A 22,230-nucleotide genomic window follows, 5' to 3' on the forward strand; every position below is an offset into this window, starting at 1 on the left:
TAAGCCTAAGATTTCCGGGTGATGCTCATTCTTCTCTAGTTCTTAACCCCATCTTGATAATCTGCAATTTACGGATTTCCTGATATATTTAAGCATCACCAACACACTCATACACATCAATGAGGGGACACTGCCATTAGAATGGCTCAGCTCCAATGGAGAAGAAATCTGACTGGATTAACTAGCATCATGCTCAAACTTCAGCCAGGAAATGTTAGGGCAGAATACTGTAATGAATAAAGAGGAGAGGGGGAAATAAAATAAGGCAAACGAAGAGATACAGGTTAGACTACAGATCTTACTTCTCCAAAGGTTATGAGTCTATAGCTGCTATTTATTTCTTCCTCTTTTGACTATACTTTTTTGTTTCATTCAGTCAGGGATTTTTGACTAATAGGGTTACCCAAACCTTCATTCCTGAGATATTTGGAGGATTGGGATTCTCTAAATCTTCTGATATCAGCACTCTATACATAATTTAGTCTCTTTTCTGATTAATACCTTAACTCTCACAAAAGAGACCTTAGTAATGCTACAAATTCAACCAGCATTGTAATTTTGCAATTTGAATAATTAATCTCCAAGTACTAGTTTGGATTTAAGCACAGAGATTCACTTATCCTGGACACAAAAAGACCCTGTATTTTATTCTATGCCCACAGGTCAGTTTCTGGGTTTGAGCTGATGCCCTTCACTTTAAAATAGCTAATGAAGCCAGGCGCGGTAGCTCACGCCTGTAATCCCAGCACTTTGGGAGGCCAAGGCAGGCAGATCACCTGAGGTCAGGAGTTCGAGACCAGTCTGGCCAACATCTCTACTAAAAATACAAAAATTAGTCAAGCATGATTGCATGTGTCTGTAATCTCAGCTACTCGGGAGGCTGAGGCAGGAGAACCGCCTGAACCCAGGAGGCAGATATTGCAGTGAGCTGAGATGGTGTAATTGCACTGCAGCCTGGGCATTGCAGTGAGACACTGTCTCAAAAATATATATACATAAAAATACAATTAAAAAAATAGCGAATGCATCAAAGTAACCATTTTAACTCAGTGGTCCTGGCCTGCTTTATCCACTTTATTATTTTTTTGAGACAGAATCTTGCTGTCACCTAGGCTGGAGTGCAGTGGCACAATCTCAGCTCACTGCAAACTCTGCCTCCCAGGTTCAAGAGATTCTCCTGCCTCAGCCTCCAGAGTAGCTGGGATTACAGGCACCCATCACCATGCCTGGCTATTTTTGTTTTGTTTTGTTTTGAGATGAAGTCTTGCTCGGTGGTGGTCACCTCTCTTAAGAATCAAAGTCCTGGTGGGACAGAACGAGCTTGCATTGCTCAAACCTCAGCCACAGGGCATGAGGCTGGAGTACTATCATCTATAATTCCAGTGACACCACATGAAATACGAAGGAGCAGCTTTCTAAAGGATAAGTGGGGATGTATCATTAAAGGAAAGGGGAAGTGATTTTTGGCAAGCCAAAGCAATGGATGTCCACTATACCTATATTTACATGATGGGGAGAAGAACCTACAATAAAGGAGTAGTCAGCAAGTTGAAAAGAAAATGAAAATTATTATAGCACTTAAGGGAAGAGTGTTTCAAGAAGCTGGTGGGAGTTATCTGTGCTGCTGAAAGTTCAGATAAGATGCATGTGTAATGGATTTACCAATGAAAAGGTCACTATTGACCTTAATTGCAGTGACATCAGAATAATTCAAGGATTTTTTAAAAAAGTGACTTCCCCCTGCTCTCTGCCTAATGTGGATACTGCAATAGAGTCTTGGATTAACATCAGTCAAGAACTAGAATAATCTTTGATCAACCTTAAAATCCTAAAATTCTGGTAATCCAAACAAACTCACTTGAAGGAGACATGCTTAAAAGATTAAGGAATAATTACTGAGCTCTGAGTTTTTCAAACAAGTAAAGGTATAGCAATCTGTCAACTTGAATAATGAATGATTTATATTTAATATTTACGAACATAAAAGTGGGTATTTTTAATCATTTGATAAAACAGGCTCAGTGTTGAATAACTTGCCAAGGTCAAACAGTAAGCACTATATTTAATTAAAAAAATTCTTTATTTAAAATAAAGTTTAAAAGTAATGTGGGTAGTGTAAAATATTAATACAGAAATGTATAAAGTTGAAAGTGTCATGTAATCTACACTGTTCAAAGAAAGCTGTGAATAGACTTTTTTATGCATTTATAAACATAAGCACACACATTTTAAAATGATTTCACACTGTACACTTTTCTATCAGTAGCTTGTTTCACCTAATGTATCATGGCCATTTTTCCATACACAATGAATGTACTTTATTCATTTTAATAGATACAAGATTTTCCTATATGGCTAAACCATACCTTAACCTATCCTTTAACGACAGACATTTAGGTTTTCTATTACTTTCTACTATGTCATTTTTATGCTTCTGTGGTATCTTAAATATTCTCTCAGTTCCTGTTTCATTTTGTCTTCCACTTTGGAAAGTAATTTCAGGGACCATGACCTCTAGTTTAATAAATACTTGGATCTGTCAAGTTTCAAAGTTGGTAGATGTTATCAGTCTGGATTCAATTTCAAGTAATAGAAACCCAACTCAAAAGTAACTTAAGCAAAAAAGGGTATTTATTGGTTCACATAACTGAAAAGTCCAGGGGATATACTAGCTTCAGGCACGGTTGGATCCAGGGGCACAAACGTTGTCATCAGGATTCAAGTCTCTCCATATTTTGGCTCTACTTTCCCCTGCACTGGCTTCATTCTCTACATGGCAGGCTCTGTTGGTTTGAGGTTTTCATCCTACAAAGCTAAAGCACCTCAGTAAAGAGAGCTTCTCCTCCACAGTTCAGATGGATTTGCTGATTGATGAGGTCTGAATTACACGTCCACCCACAAAGCTCAAGGTTGGGTCAGACTGTCCAAACCACAGACTGAAAATAGGAAGAGGTGGTTTTAAGAAACATCAGGGAGTTGTTACAATGAGATGGAACGGATGCTGGGCAATTAAAAACTACTGATGTCCAGGATAAGAACAGATATGAAAATGTCTAGGATAAGAACACATATGAAAAAGCTTAATCTCTGCTTAAGAAGTTGAATGGTAACAGCTGGCATGGTTTCTTCCTTGGTTATAAAAGTATTCTAAAAAAACACCATGAGAGATAAGTTTGTCCTGTCCTCAGTAAGTCTGTAATCCATTTGAATGAGATAATAATCAAGTCCAATAGCATACTTCAGATGAAACCACAGTTTCAATACAAGTAAACTCAGTGGTCATGAGTCTGAGAGTCCAACTGTCCTGCTGATGTGAAGCAAGACAACTAGCCTCCTATATCAAATAATTCTGTGAGGCAATTTGAGTCGGTGGTAAATTTTAAGTACAGTAGAAACTGTTCTTTTGCCAGGCTGAACTGGTACAGTTCTGTGTGTACTGGTGAATCAGACTTATTTCTGTACTACTGAAGAAGAGAAATGGACACAGCTTTCGATCTGCTGTATTCCTTCTAGACCTGATAGATGAGGTTCCAGGTGCTGAAAATGATCAAATACATACAGGAATAGAGGCTAACTCTGCACTTAAAAATATCTTTAAAAAAGCTGCTGGTCAAGTAGTATACAACATGGTCCTTCCTGTTGTGAACACTGAGTCCTAGCAGGTGAGGTGTGGGTTGTTTCTATTAAAAATCCTTGTTGTATTGGGCACAAGATAGACTAAAATTGGCTGTAGTCTTCTCAAGGTCAGTGAGTCTAACTGCAGCAACATGTGAAAAGGGCAGGCAAGAGCTGAGTCACGAAAATAGACAAGCAGGGCAGCTTCAGAAAGGCCAGCCATACCAATAGCCAGAATATGATCTGGAAGAACAGGCAGATCAACAAGGAAGCTCTGTAAATTAGTTTTTACCCTGGGTACTCAGGGGTTAATCCATAGGGCTTATTCTGGATACAGTTTTCTGATCTTACAGAGCCAGTCAGGTATATCAGCTTTCAGTTTCTTGCTCATCTGCCAAAGAACTTTCAGCTCAGGAGAAGGCCTTATCCTCAATCAGACTTGAGGTTCTGTTTAGGAGTCTATGCTACATCTGGGAATGACAGGGTCAGCAGAGCCAGGTTTGTCAAAGTTGGCCCTACTTTCTTTGGTAATCAAGTCGTCATCTTTTTTAACTCAGCCGATCTCTGAGAATCATCTTACAAGCAAGCCAAGGCCTCAGATTGGTTGAATGGTGCTGTTCAAAGATTCAGATGAGATCTGAAGCATGGAGACATGGAGATAGTAGGCAAACTCCTAGGTTTAAGTTTTAGGTTTTTTGCTTTTCTAATCACCAATTCTTATATACAATGTATATTTTAGACTCTTGAGCAGATGATCATCTTCATCTTAAGTCATTCATTTTGAATGAGTTGGCAGGATTAGAGGGATTGGCAGTATAGATCAATGTCTTTTTCTGTAAAGCATAGGAAAAATCAGAGAGGAAAAAAGCTGACAATTTGAAGATAGTAGAAAATTGAAGATAATTTCTTCTTAACAAATAATATTTGTATATACAAGCAGGCTAGTCATCCAGATTTTATTTGTTGAGGGTGAGCAGTCTACAGCAACCAGACTTAGGCCTTGTTTGACAAGATATAGAGTGGAGTCATGTAATCACAACTGGCCTAGAGAGAGAGGATATAAACTATCCCCAATGTTTAACCAGTGCATTCATTCGAGTAGCTCAGGATAGCTGGCCTTTAAATTGACTGGGAAGTAAAGGATGAGTTTTCTCATGACACATATCAAAATCTCCTTGTTCAACATGATCCGGTCTGAGAGTCCATAAACTGAATCCTTCCTGCTGAAACAGATAAGTTGTCTTAATGTCTGTTACAATGCCTGCCTTAAATATATATCATGGCAAGGAATGACGTCAGCTGCTCTGAGTCAGTGTAAAATGACAGTATTAAGACTGTTGTGGTTCCACTAAAATATCCACAAGGACAAAAGCTCTTAAGTCTACTGATAAAATCCTTAGCTGCAGTCTTCATAGATTTTGTTTTTCAAATCAGTCTGTTTCCAGCAAAAGGGTAGGCAATAAGCTATCTGAAATGCCCAGCAAGTAAGCTATCATGGCCTGCTCAAAGGGCCAGCCTCCAACTATCCCTACCACCTACAGTTGGTGGTATCAGACATCAAAAGATTCATCTTAAAAGAACATCTCTCGGCACAAGGCAGAGCAATTAAAAAAAATCTATTATTGGCTAGAAGAAACTTTTCCAAATGGTTTCACTTTAAATCACATGGGGGGGGGGTGTTCAAAGATTGTCTCTTGAAGATCAACTGTTAAAAGTGAGCTGAGTAGTCATAATAATTCTGGAGAATAGGCAGATATGCCAGTGATGAAGAAAAAATAATTGTTTTTTTTTTTTTTTTAAGGTTATTAGCTCATTTATCTTGGAAACAGTAGTTAAACTGAATAAAAACCAAGGGGCAATATAACTGCTACTGGTTGAGTCATACAGTGATGTGTAGTTTGGAAAAGATGATGATAGATATTGAGCCCCTTTAGGAAATGTTGCCAGTATTTGAATTCGGCTTTCATAGTTATCTCTTGTACACGAAGTAGAGTACCATGGCTGACAACAAGAGGTCAAATGTACAAGTTGCTCTAATATGCCCTCAATGAGGCACCAGCTTCAAAACCCGCTTGCTGGCAATTCAGGTATCCATGGAGGGTCAAGACTTCAAAGTCATGTACTTCAAGTACCAGTAGAGCATCTGGTGTTTGTGAAAGAAGTTGCTTAAGGGAGTCTGTCAGTGTAGGGTGCATAGAATTGTTCTCTGGCTATATCCCATTCTAGGAATCACTGGATATCCATCTGGAGTGGAGGGCTGTTAATCTAGGTTCACTTGACACCACTTTCAGCCCATGATCATTCCTGGGGTCAAAGACATGCCTGTCTTCTTGCACTTTTCTAAGTTCACACACAGTATTTCTAAGAATGTTCAGCATCAACTGAACATGAACTGTGCTGAGTGGAGGTACAGAAAAGATTGGAATGCCATTCAGGTCAAACATATTGCTGTCTGGGGCAGTGGTTTTCAAACTGTGTTCTGGAGAGTTCAAGCTGTTGTAAGGAAGTCCCCTTAGGTGTCACCACGGTGGTAAAGGAAGATAGATAGTTGTAGCAGGCTTCAGGCCCCTACTCTTGCTTCACTGCTTCATCCAGAGCAGCTTCACTTTTACTCTGGGCTTCTGCAGTTTTCACTCAAAGGGCTTCATGGCCACAAAGCCTCTGGAAAACCAATGATCTAAGAATATGTCGGTCACAAAATGCTGAAATACAAAAAATAGGTCACAGAAAGCAGAAACTGTAAGCAAAGCCTATGGTAAACCAAGGTGTTTTCCTATTCGTTCCCTAATATGGACCACATTACAGGTTGGAGTTAGAGCTCATCGGCTATAAATTTTGATTGCCTGCAATTGGGCTTGTAACTATCAGAGAATAAGGCTAATGATTTTCAGTTGCAACAGCACTGGGGTTTTTGCCCAAGGTTGCAAAATGCATCCAATTCTTTGTAAGTATTACTCCAAGAAGTCCATGGCTGGATGACTTCTCAGACGGTGATAAATCTGAAGAAAATATCTCCTTAACCCTTTTCTCCCCTTCCCAACCTCCTTAACCCACCTGAGATGCAATGCCCTTGAACTAAAGTTATGGTACAATTCTAGGGACACAGAAGTATATTGCTAAATGTCATAGAATTTATCCAATTTGGGGTGAATTAACTTTCCTCCATTCCTTTCCTATGTCTCCCCACACATCTTCTAGAGATTCCCTTGACAGAAAATAAAGGTAATTGTCAAGATGCAAGACTCTCAGATGACAGAGACATACTAATTCAAGCAGTTAATAACAAGGTATGAGAAAGGGGGATTTTGAAGATGCTATTTATTCTGGGGTGTCCAGGGCAATCTGTTGGCAATCAGGAAGCACTGGCTATACTGCTCTAAAGCAGTTTCTGCATTCCATTAGATGGAATGATGCAAAAAATACCCTTTTGTGTTTGATTAAACTTAGGACACAATGGGTTAAACAGCAAAATGGAACTCTTTGCTACAAGTCTTTTTTTTTTTTTTATTAGACTTCTGAATTTAAGCACGGAAGCAGTAGTAATTTGCTGCGAGTCTCCTGAGATCCTTTAATACACTACACCTCAATGTAGACTGGCGGAAGGGACATGTCTTACATACTTCACTATCTTAGCAGGTAACACCTTTCTCTATGTCATATTTATACACACACACACAAACAATACTACCTTTAAAAAAACCCAGGTGGCTCATTTTGTGTAAATACTAGTTGGCAGAGATAGGACCATAGATAAGCTTTTAGGGCCCAGGAGTATTAATGTCTTAAATGCCCTTAAACCATGGGATATTGCCATGGGATTCTGGTCTAGATGTAGCTATCATGTGATCACACTTAAGACATACTATGTGACTAGGGGCACCAGGAAGCTGGAAAATTTCCTGAGGTTCCCAATACCCAGTCATTTTAACACTGTGGGTAATTCCAAGGAGAATACTGGACTGGGAGTCAGAAAACCTGGCCTCTACCACTTTCACAGCTGTGTCACTTTCGATAACTGCTTAAGTTTTAAAATTTACATTCCCTCACTTGCAAAGAGAGATTATAATTCACTCTTATTTTGACAATTGAGATAAATGTATGTACAAGTGCTTTGAAACTGTAAAGTGCATTATAAACAGAAGGGATTTACCATAGAGGTTCTACCTTGATGTATCAAGAGAAGCCTTTTCTGGAATCTGATGCAGCCTTGTGAGATGCTTAGGTAAGGGGACTCCTTGGTAGAATTTCTTACATTTGTGTAAAAAGTTCTGGTTCCTGAGTAATTCCAAAGAAGATGCTATGAGGAGTTCACTGTGCCTTTGATTTGATCCCAATGGGTCAGAATATGTTTTCTCATTCAGTAGGCTACTACAGGATTTGAAGTAGAAAAAACAGGGTCCAGTGACCTTCATGGGATCCTAGATGTTCATGAATTTCAATCATTTGAGATTGTGGGGTATGGTCCAATGCTGCTCTCAAAAAGATGTTCCCTTTCTTCAGAGAGCATTAATAACTAAAAAATCCCCTGGTCCAAATTTATTATGTGTCTCTGAAGGCTTTAACTGAAGAAATGAAATGCACACTCATGGAACAAACTAGGCCTTTGTTGTGATAAAACAGCTTTAGCTATTTGGCTTGAGGACTCTGACTTCACTATAAAGGGCTGTGCTGAATCTGGGTAGAACAGGACAGGAGTGGAGGTAAAGGCCACATCATGATGGCTGAATGCCTCCTGGGTCACAGTGGTCCACTGGAATGGGTGTCTTCTTCAGTAGTAAGGTGGTAGGAATCATCTTGGGCAAAAATCCAGGTACCAGGTCTGTAGGCTGATGGAATAGCACAGGGAAGGTAGTCAGAAGGTCCAGGTGAACACTCAGCAATCAGGAAGCACAGGACTAGAAGGGGCAGGGACAAAACAGGTAAGATAACAAATGCATGGAATTACAAACACAGGACTCTAAGTGGGTCTGCTGTCAGCACATCAGTAGCCTGATGGCTGTTAATTCTTGATGAGCCTGGCTTAGGCAAAGACAAATGATAAATGAAAACAAACAACAACAATCCAAAAAAGAACACACAAAAGCCTGATTAACACTCTCAACTTGTGGCAACTGTCTCAGTGAAGCAGCAAACAAAAACTAAGCCTCATACTTTGGGAAACTAATCTGATTGGATTCAGGGTGCTGGGCATTTTTTGGTGGGGAGAAGAAGTGGCTCCACAAGTGGCATAAAAAGAAGTGAGATTTTAAATTTATATACCAACAATAAAACAAAGGAGATAATTGCCCCTCTTCCTCTTCCAATGCCTTCCTCAAATTGTCTTATGACCGTCTCCTTTTAAAAAGCTGTCCTTTCACCTTAACAAGATTTCATCTCAAGTAGGAGAAAATAAGGTCTTGGTCCTTCTGTATGTAACACCCCATTCAATATATTGGTTTCTCCTTATGTCTGAGGGCTCCCTGGATCAAAATTTAGAATCAAAAAACATTAAAACATAAAGAAACATGACCCATATCTAGCGACTTTTCTTCTCATTAAGAGTAATTTTAGTTATCACACAGCAATTAAGAAAACACTGAGTGGTTATTCTGATAGCCTGCTCTCTAAACTCCTCCTTCCTAATAAATGTTTCATGGTATGTTATGGAGTATGTGGGAAAGATGCACTAAACAAGGACTCTGCTTTCAAGGAGTCTGCTATCTGCAAAGACAGAAAATGCAGGCAAGTAACTATTTTACAGGATTCTGTATACAGATAGAGGATACATAACAAAATGTCATAAAACTTAAAAGTTCTATTCTGGCTAGTTAGGAGACTCATGGAAAAGAGACCATAAGAGTTGGATACTAAGAAAATGGCAGTTTTGACAGATGAAAAGCCAGAGAGGAGCATTTCCAAAGTAGAAAGAGAGTATGAACAAAAGTGCAGAGATGGTAAAGAAAAAGGCATTTTGGAAAATGGCAAGTACCATAATTCACTTTGGATGGAGTGTCCTCAGTTTCCACTGAGGGTCTGGACAGAAACTCAGGTCTTCTAATTCCCAGTAACAGTGCTGGTGGTAGTGCTTGCTCAGTCGTTGTCTCTTTTCTCACAGCAAGGTCAACAGTCCCAAAATTCAAAAATAAAAAAAATATCTACCTCCAGTGTTCCTGCCACATCCCGATAAGCTCTTTCGGGTTCCAAGTCCAGTTCTTGAAAATCTGGAAATCTGGAGTCCACGGCTGTGGCTACACTGAAAGTTATCTGCTCCAACTATTGTAGAACACTGTAGTGAAATCTTTTCAATCTCCAATCCTGGACATCTCATGTTTTGCCACAGAATTTCAAGCTTTGAGTTCCAGTTGTTTTTTTTCCTCCTTTCTGCTGAGGAAAGCATCTTATCACCACAGTCTTAAGAGTTTTTTGAGGTACATCCAGATTTAATTACAAAAGAGCAAAAAGACCAACACTTTTTTCCTCCAAAACAGTCATTTCTCTGGAAGTGAGATTATTTGTCTCTGCCCTTTAGGAAAAGGGAATAGTCAATTGATTTTTTCAGACATTTGAATGAAATAGCATAACCGGCTAACATCTAATCAGACAAAATACACTTAAATGTGTTTGTGTTCACTTGCTTAGGGCTGTACCACTCGGTGAGCACCACTCCACAAAACGAAAATGTTTGAAATCCAATTGTTCAAACATTTTTATAGTGTTTGTTGGATAATGGCCTAAAATTTGATAAAAGCAGCTGACAATTAACAAAGAAGCAAAAACTAGCATCTTGGACATCTTAGTATTACACTTGCAAGCAATTAGAACACAAGGAGGGCCAAGGTTAAAAAGTTAAGCTTTGAATCACTTCCAAATCTACTGATTTTGAGGTTCCGCAGTAGTTCTAACAAAACTTTTCAGAGAATGTTAACCTTCGATTAAGAAAGAAAAAAACCCCAAACATCTTCAGGAATTCCATGCCAGGTACAGTCTCTTCCAGTGAGCCCACTTGCTAAAAGTCCACGTGCACCATTAATTAGCTGGGCTTGGCAGCACCATGTGAAAAGAAGCCTATTCACCACCAACCACACAGACTAGACACGTAAAGTAGGATCAAGTAACGGATGACAACCATGGTCATGGAATATGGTCAATGAGAGTCAGAAAGGTAGTCAGGCACCGGTACAAGCAGCAGAAAAAAGTTGCCGGGCCAAAGATTAAATAGGCTTATTTAAATAGGATGCTACAGAACACATCCACTCCTAATTGCAGCTGCTTTACACTGGGTGCCATTGTACCATATGCATCAGCCACCCTTCAGGCACCCCATGGTGAAAGAAAAGGATTCAGAATAGAAGCTAAGCAGGGGACTGTTGTTACCCCGAATATCCATTATGCATAGAAACAGCTCACATATCCCAGGGACTCAAACAGGGGCTTCAAATTGGTTGTGAAGGGTCCCAAATGACATCTAGGCCTCAGTTTCCTCTCTGTAGCATAAAGAAATTGTGATTTTTAACTCTTCTGGGTCACAGCCCCCTTGGAAAACTTGCTAGCGATGGATCATCATTCCCCTAAAACGCACATTCCCACAAATTCCCATCATTCCCCCAAACCACACATTCCCACAATTTCAGGGAGTTTGGGGATCCCCAACTCCAATCCAAGGTTTCCAGGTTCAAAACCCAAGGATTGGGGAACTGCTAAGTTTTCTTACAACTCAAAAAAAAAATACAAACAATAACCATCCTTTACGTACATCCACGCTTTAGAGTTTACAAAGCGCTTTCAACCCCACACACATTGATAGGCAGAGGAGGAAACTGAGGCGCAGAAAAATTACAGAGTGACTCGCCTAAGGTCACTCCGCCAGCTGGTGGCTAGGCCCGGAAGCAAACCCACCTCTTCCGACTCCGGAGCTCGTCTCCCCACCCCGGGGCTGCCGCCAGAGCTCCCGCCCCTCACTAAGGCGGCATAAGAAGGAAAAGGCAAAGTAGAAATCCCACAACCAACCATCCTCCGGCCCCCTCCTGCCCCCCCAACTGGGTCCTTGCAGGCCCCGAAGGGTGGCGCCAGGCCTCCAAGCCGGCCCCGGCCACCCCCGCCTCCCCGGCCGCTCCAAATCCCGCGGCCGCTGCCGCCGCCGCCTCCCCCGGAGCGGGGCGGAGCAGCTGCCCGCCGCCGCCGACCACCCGGACGACTCCTCGTCGAATCGCAAACGCATAGGCCGCCGCCCGAGTTCTGCGTACGAGAAGAAAGACGCGGCGCGAGCGCCAACGGCCACCGGGCGCGCGCCGCGGCGGCCGGGCCTGCGCCCCAAGAGCTGGATGCCAGAGCAGGAGAAAGAGCCGCCAACCGATCGCTCGATCGACCGCACGCCCGTTCCTTCGCCCTACCAGACCCGGGAGGGGGGGAGGGCGCGCCAGGGCTTCTTCGAGTTAGGGGCCTGACTCCCCGGCGACGAGACAAGATGGCTCCTCCGGTCCGCACCGCAGCTACCGTCCCGGCTGCGTCGCTCGGCCCGCCCCCGGTACTGTTTCTTTAAATGGCGGAGAGGGTCAGGAAAGCAGGAAGAGAGGCTCACGCTCTCACGTGACAGGGGCGGGACCGGCCAACCAAGATCCGGTCACATGGGGACACGCAGTCCGCCAATCAGGAGGCTGTACATCAGGGCGGGGGCGGGAGGAGCTGCAGCTTTGTGATTGGCTGAATGCTCCGCTGAGGCCTCGGGGGCTTGGGGCGTCGGGGAGTGTGCGAGGTGGCCGGGGCTGTGTGCACTAGCGGAGACAAAGCGGTGTCTGTGGTGTCTGTGACGGCGGCGGCAGAACAGCTCTAAACGCCGAATTTCGTGTTGCTGAGTCCTGTCACCATCTCATCTAGCGCGGCGCGCGGGCGGCGGCGGAGGCAGCGGCGGCGGCGGCGGAGGCGGCAGCAGCAGCACATGGTTCCAAGAGCGCGCTGCGGCTGTTGGGTTCCAATTCCGCGGGGAGGGACAAAGGCAGTTGTGAAATCCGGGTAGTGCCCGGTCAGGTGGTGCGCTCGCCACTGCCCTCGATCCGGTCCTTGAAAACCGGGAGTAGCTCCTCTTCGTGAGGAGGCTGCCACGGGACCGAGGCCCGGGAAGGGCCTGGGAGGCTGAGGCTGTTGTCTGAGGGACGTGGGGGCAGGGCGCGGCCTGCCCGAGGTGCTGTGGGCGGGTCATTTGTGAGGTGTTTTTGTGGGCCAAGTGTGAGGTAATCTGACCCCCACCCTGAACTGGGTTTGGTCAGGCTTTGAAAAAAGAAGGCTTTGAAAAAAGAAGTCGTCAGTGCCTAGGAACTTTTTCAGTTGGGAGGTGGTGAAGCTGCGACTTGCGCCGTATAACACTCCATCGAGATCTTGGTCGCCGGTCTTGGGCCTGTTTAAGAATCCTGGCATCACGTGTGGCGAAGACATGGCTGATCAGTTTTCTAACAGAAGTGGGTAAATTTCCGGATTGGTAAATTTCCTGACAGGAAATTTCAGGGAACCAAAAAAGGCTCGAAGAACATGAAGATGGAGCAGTCATAAACCGCCCACTCAAGGACCATCTCCTTCAGGACCATCCGCACGAGACTCAGATTGTCTGAATTGAGCTATCACAACTTAATGCTAAAAGCTCCTTAAAACTACAGATTTATGACATAGTTCCTTCCAAAATATTACATCGTAATCATTGAGAAGATTAAAAAAAACACTTGAAGGAATTGTAGTTTTAAACATCTCTTTGCATATATTTTGGATAGTTACTAGGTTACTTTTAACTGTCATTAAGGAGCACAGACTTACTGAAGCTTTACTGGACGGAATCCTGGGAAACTGATTTCATTATAAGGTTATATTTCCCAGTTAGTGGAGACCTCATTGCAGTCATGGCTTTCACAAATTACAGCAGTCTGAATCGAGCCCAGCTAACCTTTGAATATCTGCACACAAATTCGTAAGTATCCTTTAGGTGCCACTGAGGTAACCAGTAACTCGTTCCGTGATATTATATGGAAATCGTTTCCCCAGAAAATTTTGCTTTTTTGCTTTTTGAGATGTATCCCACTGGAGTGAAATGTATCACTGGATATCTTGAGCTCTGTATTGAAGAACTGAGATCAGTGAAATACTAGTTGCTAATCCAGAAGAATCTGATTTTTGTTTATTGGATCAAAATTTTCTAAATGCAAACTTTAGTTATTTGAAGTCAATATGTTGAGTTGTTTCATTCAAGTGTTTATAGGAATCCAACAAGTACTACTCTATTGGATCGCCAAGTGTTGGACTATTTTAGTATCAACCGTTTCCCCTCTCTAGTGACAACGTCCTAAACAGGTTTATAGCAAGTATTTACTTTCTAACAAGAAAACAGAAGACATTTAAATGACAACTTTCAAGAAGAAAATTTTTATTTTTTCAGCAGTTGGCTTTATCTTCCTGGCAAAGTGCTCCCTACATCCAATGTTATTTGTATATGCTAAGCAGGAAACGACAACTTGTTTATATCTCGATTTAGATAGTCTTTCCCCAGAATTTCCACAGAAACCAGTGTTCATGGTTCTTGAGTTCATGAAGGAGTAATCTCATCACTCCAACATGGTCTGAAATGTTGCAGGTTTAATCCATAATGCCCACTCTCTTGGAGGTTGTCCAGTAGAGTCAAAACTTCTTTAGTGTTTTAAATACATTCACCTGTTACTTTTGAGATGAAGGTAAGTGTTCTACCATTCTAGTACCTGGAGAGGAGATGAGCAGCTACATGAATGGTCCAGTCTCTGAAGAACCCCCTTCAGAGGAGAGTATAGACTTCCATTATGTAGTAATAGTACAATGGTTTTTAGCTTTTTATGGAAAAGACAACATGTTTGTGATACCATAATGTCTGTAATATTTTTGCTATTTTTCCTTTAAAGGGAATAAAATTTTGCCACGTAGTGAAGCAAATTGTCAAATGGTGAGAGCCTGGTCTTATTTTGCTTAGGAAGTTTGTTATTTTTTTGAGAGACGGAGTCTTGCTCTGTTGCCCAGGCTAGAGTGCAGTGGTGCAGCTCACTGCAACCTTCACCTCCCAGGTTCAAACGATTCTCCTGCCTCAGCTTCCCAAGTAGCTGGGACTACAGGCATGCACCACCACACCCAGCTAATTTTTGTATTTTTTTTAGTAGAGATGGGGTTTCACTATATGTTGGCCAGGCTGGTCTCAAACTCCTGACTTCAGGTGATCCACCCGCCTTGGCCTCCCAAAGTGCTGGGATTACAGGCGTGAGCCACCATGGCCGGCCTGTAGCAGTCACCTAGGCTGAATTCTCACACTTAAGTATGATGGCCCTGAAACACAGTTAGGTGAGGTTGCTGATTAGTGATTATTCAGCTAGCATAGCCTTGGGAAAAACCTTTAGTGTCCTTTTTAATATTTGAACTGCCATATTAAGAACAAGCAGTTGAAGGACACTTAAATGTTCCTGGATGACTGTGTTTGATAAATGGTTATCTCAGCTCTGAATTTTGGAATGATGGCAAGTCTGGAATTACAGATTTTATGATAATCTTGGAAGACCATGAACTGGACTTCAGAATTTGAGTTCTTGTTCCAGCTTCACCAGAGACTTTATGGGATGATAATAGTAACAACAGTTAATTGCTTCATGCCAGTCACTATTTTAAACATTGTCCAAAGCAATCTTTACAGGAAGCCTTTGGGGTAAGGATTATTCCTATTTTGTATTTGAGGAAACTGAGGTTCAAAGAGATTAAATTACATGGTAATGGCTATATAGCTGCTAAGTGGCAGACTTAAACGGTGCCAACATTTAAGTCAGTAAGATTTATCTGACTACCATAGTTGGTGCTTTTAACCATTAGGCAGTGCCTACTTTAGTCAGTTTTACCTTCAAGAGCCTATTTGCTTGACTGTAAAGCAAAGGGCTTACTTCACAGTTTGAAAGTCTTCAATTTTAGTTTATCTCAATGAACCTCTAAGGACTCTGGGATATTTCTCCCTTCTTTTTTTCCCCTTTGCTATTTTATAGTTTATTAATGATAGATACTTGGCAGTGCCAAGGAAAAGAAAGAAACCAGTTAAGTCATTTGTTTTAAGTTGGGGAATTTTCTGGGACTTTGACTTACCCATGTTGAATTGGAACCACCTGCTTGCATGAACATTTGAGGGTTGGAGTATCATTTTGGAAGCTCTGGAATTTCTTACCTGGATCACAAATTCGACCTTAGAAGTTGTTCTACTTTTTGATGTATTAGTCCTACCAGAAGAAAGTATAAACCCTAAACCAACAAGATAAGTTTTTTATTTCTAATTTCAGGAGATTTTTAAAACATTGTGGTGACCTAATTGAAAGTTCATTTATACAGAAAATAAATTTTAAAATTCTCACATGAGGTGACTTGTAGCTCATAAAGATGAAAGATGAACCACCTCTGTGTAAAGTGGTTCAATAAGTCATTTTCAGAGAAGGGAAGATTTGTCTCTGTCTTCTCCTTTGTTCTGTTAAAATCTTAGGAACACGAGACCATTTCATGGTGTCTGACATGTACAGTATTGTGAATTAGGAAATAAATGGTCCTTTGCTTACTCATCATTTAATGTAGACTTACAAGCAGTGACCAGACGAGCAGGGTGGAAATCAATGTAGTGCAGTGAAAAGACCATGTGCTTGCAAACCAGCCAAACCTGGACTTGACTGTTTCCTGGCTCTGTCTTTGGGCAGGTCAACTTCTTGAATCTCAGTTTCTTCATCTATAAAATGGGGCTAATCTGACAGTTTTTACGAGGATTATGTAAAATGATGTTTATAAAGTTCTTAGCTCATACGGTGATACACAGTAAACATTGTGTGAATGGTGAGTGTTACTCTATAATATTAGTTTATATAAACCAGAAGTTGGTCAGTGTGGTGGCAACTTGTTTGGTGCTAGTCATTAGACAGATCAGTTCTTAGTAAATTCTGGAGCATCTATTGGAGACAACATCTCTCTTTTTTTTGTATCAGGTCTTTGATAACTTTTGATGGTTATTCTCTTGGTTACATCAGCTTTATAAGGCTTAACGCAGGCCTGGGAAATAAATTCTCATGATAACCTGAAAGTCTTGAGCTAATTTAGTATCAGATGTTGCTAGTATGAGATGATAAAAGTTAGGGTTTTTAAGTAAAAGGAGTTTTATGCTGTTACTTCTCTTTGGTGGTGGGTTTTGTGACTGTTACTTCAGATGTAGTGGGGGTAGTGATGTTCCTTTGGCATAAGATGGGTATATTAAGTCACCTTGTTTGCAGTACTGCTAAGTGGTCTGATAGAGCAGGATGCTTAGATATAAGATGTCTGCTATTTATTTTTGTTGGCACATTTAGTCACTTAACATCTTGGGCATATATTTCTGTTTTTTTTTTTTTTTAATGGAGTCTTGCTCTGTCACCCAGGCTGGAGTGCAGTGGTACCATCTCAGCTCACTGCAACCTCTGCCTCCCGGGTTCAAGCGATTGTCCTCCCTCAGCCTCCCAAGTAGCTGGGACTGCAGGCGTGTGCCACCACACCCAGCTAATTTTTTGTATTTTTAGTAGAGACGGGATTTCACTGTGTTAGCCAGGATAGTCTCGATCTCTTGACCTCATCATCTGCCTGCCTCGGCCTCCCAAAGTGCTGGAATTACAGATGTGAGCCACCGCACCCGGCCCTATTTCTGAATTTTATGGGTATGTGAAGTGAATGTAGAGGAGCCTGGCAACTCAGAGGCTTAGCTTACTTATTACTTTAAGCCTGTTGAGTAAGCTCATACCTTAAATATATTAAAGCCGTTTAAATGTAAAATGGTTGCTCCAGAATTTCTTAGCTTTATTTTCTAGCAATTAAGGCAATTAACTATTGTCAGCACGTCTAGGATTTTAGCAGAAGCTATCACTGTGTGATGGGCCTATGGATGATCTATTGGTTTACATTCAGGATGAGTATAAATAGGGAGACCATTTTCCTTACATAACAAGCTAATTTACACGTGAATTTGTCCCTGGAAATGCTAAGCTGCAAACTATACTGTGACACAAGTGATATAAAAGCCGTGATCAGCCAGGCGCAGTGGCTCATGCCTATAATCCCAGCACTTTGGAAGGCTGAGGCGGGCGGATCACTTGAGGCCAGGAGTTCTAGACCAGCCTGGCCAACGTGGTGAAACCCCATTGCTATTAAAGACACAAAAAATTAGCTGGGCATGGTAGCTTTTGCCTGTAATCCCAGCTACTCGGGAGTCTGAGGCAGAAGAATCGCTTGAACCAGGAGGCAGAGGTTGTGGTGAGTTGAGATCATGCTACTTCTCTCCAGTCGGGGCAACAGAGCAAGACTCCATCTCTCAAAAAAAAAAAAAAAAAAAAAAAAAGCCGTAATCAGTTGAAAGTGAACACATTTTCAAAAAATCTTTGTCTTTTTCCAGTTGACTTTTATTGGATCACATGCAAAGGATGTTTAGGTCTGTGAAGAAAAGAATTTTGATATTTATTCTATCCCAAATGCTAGCTAGCAATGAGTATAGTCTTGGAATGTTATTTGGGAAAGAAGAATTTATGCAGTTGGTATAATTTTGATTCTTACGATTTTAAGAAATATTTAGAACTCGATTTTAGCATCTAGAAGATCTATCTTTAATCAGTTGGAGGTCTGGAAGAGATTCTGAGTATTATCTCTGACTTTACCAACAGTGATCACAAAAGCCCTTTTTTATGGTACATACTGCCATCACAAAAGTACCCTTTGGCTACATTGTAAAGGGTACTATTAGCTTATCTGAAATATGTATGCATGGAACAGCACTGAGACTGTGTGGAACAGCAAAGACCATTTAGAATTTTTTTTTTTTTTTGAGACAGGGTCTGGCTCTTTCACCCAGGTTGGTGTGCAGTGGCGCGATCTTGGCTCACTGCTACCTTCACTTCTTAGGCTCAACCCATCTTCCCACCTCAGCCTTCCAAGTAGCTGGAACTACAGGTGTACACCACCACACCTGGCTAATTTATTTTACTTTTTGTAGAGATGGGGGTTTCGCCCTGTTGCCCAGGCTGGTTTCAAATTCCTGGGCTCAAGGCATCTGCTGGCCTGGGCAAAGTGCCAGGATTACAGGTGTGAGCCACTGCACCCTGCCCATTTAGAATTTTTTGAAAGCTCTAAATATGCAAGGCACATTTCTTTGTTTCTTTTCTTTTTTTTTTTTTTTTTTGAGACGGAGTTTTGCTCTTCTTGTCCAGGCTGGAGTACAATGGCGCGATCTCACAATGTCGGCTCATTGCATGCAACCTCCGCCTCCCGGGTTCAAGCAATTCTCCTGCCTCAACCTCCCAAATAACTAGGATTACAGGTGTCTGCCACCACACATAATTTTTTTTGTAATTTTAGTAGAGACAGGGTTTCACCATGTTGGCCAGGCTGGTCTCAAACTCCTGACCTCAGGTGATCCACCCACCTCAGCCTCCCAAAGTGCTGGGATTGTAGGTGTGAACCACTATGCAAGGCACATTTCCGAGCACTGTGTGGCAGGTGCTTTGTGCTTGCCCTTTTGAGATCTGCTTATTTGATTCTAAATTTCTCATTCTTGTGGGATGCTATCAGAAAATATGTATTGCTAAGAAGCAGTTGCGATTTCTGTTTTGGTTTTCTTGTCCTAATGGCAGAGGGTATCAAAATTAGTTTTCCAGATTATTCATATTGACCATTCTCACTGCCAAAGACTGGAAACTTCATTATTTATTCTGAAGTTAGTACATTCTGATGCAAGATGTGGTCTCATGCTTACTATGGTTGTGCTCTTGTGTTTTTCTGGTAGCTGTGTTTTTGAGATTCCTTGATTTACATTAAAAGTACAAACTCATGTTGAAATGAGAAGTATTGGGATAAAATTGGTTATTTTATATTTCTATATAACAATCCTCAAAATTAAAAATATTTAGGGTATATAAAATGAATTCACTTTGTAAGTTTCTAAGTCACTTCAACATTTGATAGGAAAATGACTGGTTGAAAGTTTGAGAACCAATATTAGATTCACTTTTAACCAACATTACCTTTGGCAAGTCACCTTAATTTTTAAGCTTATTTCTCCCTATTTGGTGGGGTAGTTTACAGAATACTTTTTGTTTATTCAGTTGGTAATTTGAAGAATTTAAAGTGATAATTCTAGAGACATAAATATTTTTTGTTCTTTAATTTTTTTTTTTTTAAATTTTTACTGAGGGGGCACAAGACAGATGTTTTAAATAATTAAACATATGGGCCGGGCACGGTGGCTCACACCTGTAATTCCAGCACTTTGGGAGGCTGAGGCGGGTGGATCACCTGAGGTCAGGAGTTCAAGAGCAGCCTGGCCAACTTGGTGAAACCCTGTCTCTACTAAAAATATTTAAAAAGTTAGCCGGGCACGGTGGCAGGCGCCTGTAATCCCAGCTACTCAGTAGGCTGAGGCAGAAGAATTGCTTGAACCCTGGAGGCGGAGGTTGCAGTGAGCCGAGATCGCACTGCTTGTACTCCAGCCTGGACAACACAGTGAGACAAAACAAAAAAACCATATGGCTGTTTTATGCACTTTTTTTTTTTTAGAAATCTGTCTTTACCGTCTGGGCATAGTGGCTCACGGCTGTAATCCCAACACTTTGGGAGGCCAAGGCGGGTGGATCACCCGAGGTTCGGAGTTCAAGACCAGCCTGACCAACATGGAGAAATCCCATCTCTACTAAAAATACAAAAAAATTAACTGGGCATGGTGACCCATGCTTGTAATACCAGCTACTCAGGAGGCTGAGGCAGGAGAATCGCTTGAACCTGGGAGGCAGAGGTGGCAGTGAGCAGAGATTGTGCCATTGCACTCCAGCCTGGGCAACAAGAGCAAAACTCCATCTCAAAAAAAAAAAAAAATAAGAAATCTGTCTTTTCCATGTAGTATAATTAATTAGATTTTATCCAGAAGAATTTGAGCTCTTATTTCCTAGGTGAATTGATGATAAAATTTCTTTTGGTTATAGCATATTTATCAGTGTTGCCTTTGGATTAGCAACATATATATTCACTGATCTTCGGGGGGAAAGGTCTTCCTATAATTCCATTAAGTGATAGCTTAATTCAAAATTTGCATTTGTAGGCCGGGTGCGGTGGCTCAGGTCCATAATCCCAGCACTTTGGGTGTCTGAGGCAGGCAGATCATCTGAGGTCAGGAGTTTGAGACCAGCCTGGCCGACATAGTGAAACCCCCTCTCTACTAAAAATATGAAATTAGCCAGGTGTGGTGGTGCATGCCTGTAATCCCAGCTATTCTGGAGGCCAAGGCAGGAGAATCACTTGAACCCGGGAGGTGGAGGTTGCAGTGAGCCAAGATCGAGCCATCGCACTCCAGCCTGGGCAACAAAAGCAAAACTCTGTTTCAAAAAAAGAATAATAATAAAATAAAAAATTGCATTTGAAAAATTTGGAGTTACTTGAGGAGGAAAAAACAATATTCCTGGAGAGTTTAGTTATGGATATTTAATAAATGTTTTACATTTTGTTTACAGTATGGTAAGTGATTAGAGATCCTAGATGCTGGTTATTTAATATTGATATATTTCATTTTAAAATTTTTACTTTAACTGAAAATTGGCTTAAACTTTTTACTTTGGCTGAAACTCTATGCAAAAAAAGTTGGAGTAACATGGATATTTTAAAATTGATGGTCATGTATTATATGGGTTAATTTTGTATTTTCTCTAATCAAAAGTCAAATTTTTTTTTTTTAGGTGATTCTATGTGGACACATCCTAATTTGATATCTCATGAGGACTGTTGTGGAAAAGACCACAAATTAAACAGTATAAATTGCACATGCTCAATGTATAACTTGTTAGCATTTTGTTTTACCAATACTTGTGTGTCATCTACAAGTGAAAAAAGGAAACTGATACACTTTTGTGTAATTTATAAGCAAAAATATCCCATTTGAAAGAGAAGGAAAAGAGAATAACTGATTTTATGACTTTCTCAGATTTTGACTAAACCAGAACATTCTCTCCATTAAAGAAAGTAATCCAAGACCTTTTCCAACAATTCCTTCTAGGATGACAGGAACTTGCTTGGTGTGGTCACCTAGGGCCCCTGTTAACATTAACCCCTTCAAGGAGGGGAACCAGTGGTCATCTCCTCTGGGAGGCTGCTTAAAGTTTGGATTGAGTAAATACACAGTTAACCATGTTATTCAAAACTTACTATACTCCAGCCTGAGTGACAAGAACGAGAACCTGTCTCAAAGAAAAAACAAAAAATTCAATATGTCTGCATAAGATATATCCTTACAATTCTTGCTCTGAGATACACAGAAACTGACCAGTGGTTAAGGCAATGAAAAATAAAATATACAGGCATTTTTCTAGGCAGAATATGAATAGTGAAAAACACTTTTAGCAGTTACTACACGTAGGACTCTCTCAATGCTTCAGGGTGGGTTTCCCAACTCAAAATAGGAAGAATAAACATTTCTGAATAGATGGCAGGACTTGATAAAGATTAACACTTTGGGAGCTCTGGAAAGCCTTGAGTACTATAAATCAACAATGTGAATGGTGGTTTTAAGATTTTTTCAAAAAACAAATATTGTATAACCATGGCTTTTTATTAGGAATTATA

At 41.1% G+C, this 22,230-nt stretch overlaps 2 protein-coding genes across 10 annotated transcripts in view; one reads left to right on the forward strand and one right to left on the reverse strand.

Moving 5' to 3' along the window:
• Nucleotides 1–2,061: 2,061 nt before the first annotated feature.
• TUG1 (taurine up-regulated 1) lies at nucleotides 2,062–12,106 on the reverse strand. The gene is given in 3 exon segments (NM_001435972.1): nucleotides 2,062–6,317; nucleotides 7,780–8,510; nucleotides 9,584–12,106. A coding segment is annotated over 1 exon segment (462 nt). The 5' UTR covers nucleotides 12,015–12,106; the 3' UTR covers nucleotides 2,062–6,317; nucleotides 7,780–8,510; nucleotides 9,584–11,552.
• Nucleotides 12,107–12,335: 229 nt separating this feature from the next.
• MORC2 (MORC family CW-type zinc finger 2) overlaps nucleotides 12,336–22,230 on the forward strand; it is a 41,575-nt gene continuing 31,680 nt past the window's right edge. For 7 of the 9 annotated variants that reach the window (XM_077948961.1, XM_077948962.1, XM_077948963.1 and 4 more), the window contains exon 1: nucleotides 12,336–13,546. In XM_077948961.1, coding sequence (XP_077805087.1) covers nucleotides 13,479–13,546 — 68 coding nt within the window. In that variant the 5' untranslated portion in view covers nucleotides 12,336–13,478. 9 annotated transcript variants of the gene reach the window in all.

Source organism: Macaca mulatta, chromosome 10 (genome assembly GCF_049350105.2).
Source record: "Macaca mulatta isolate MMU2019108-1 chromosome 10, T2T-MMU8v2.0, whole genome shotgun sequence".
In the NCBI taxonomy this organism is placed as follows: domain Eukaryota; kingdom Metazoa; phylum Chordata; class Mammalia; order Primates; family Cercopithecidae; genus Macaca; species Macaca mulatta.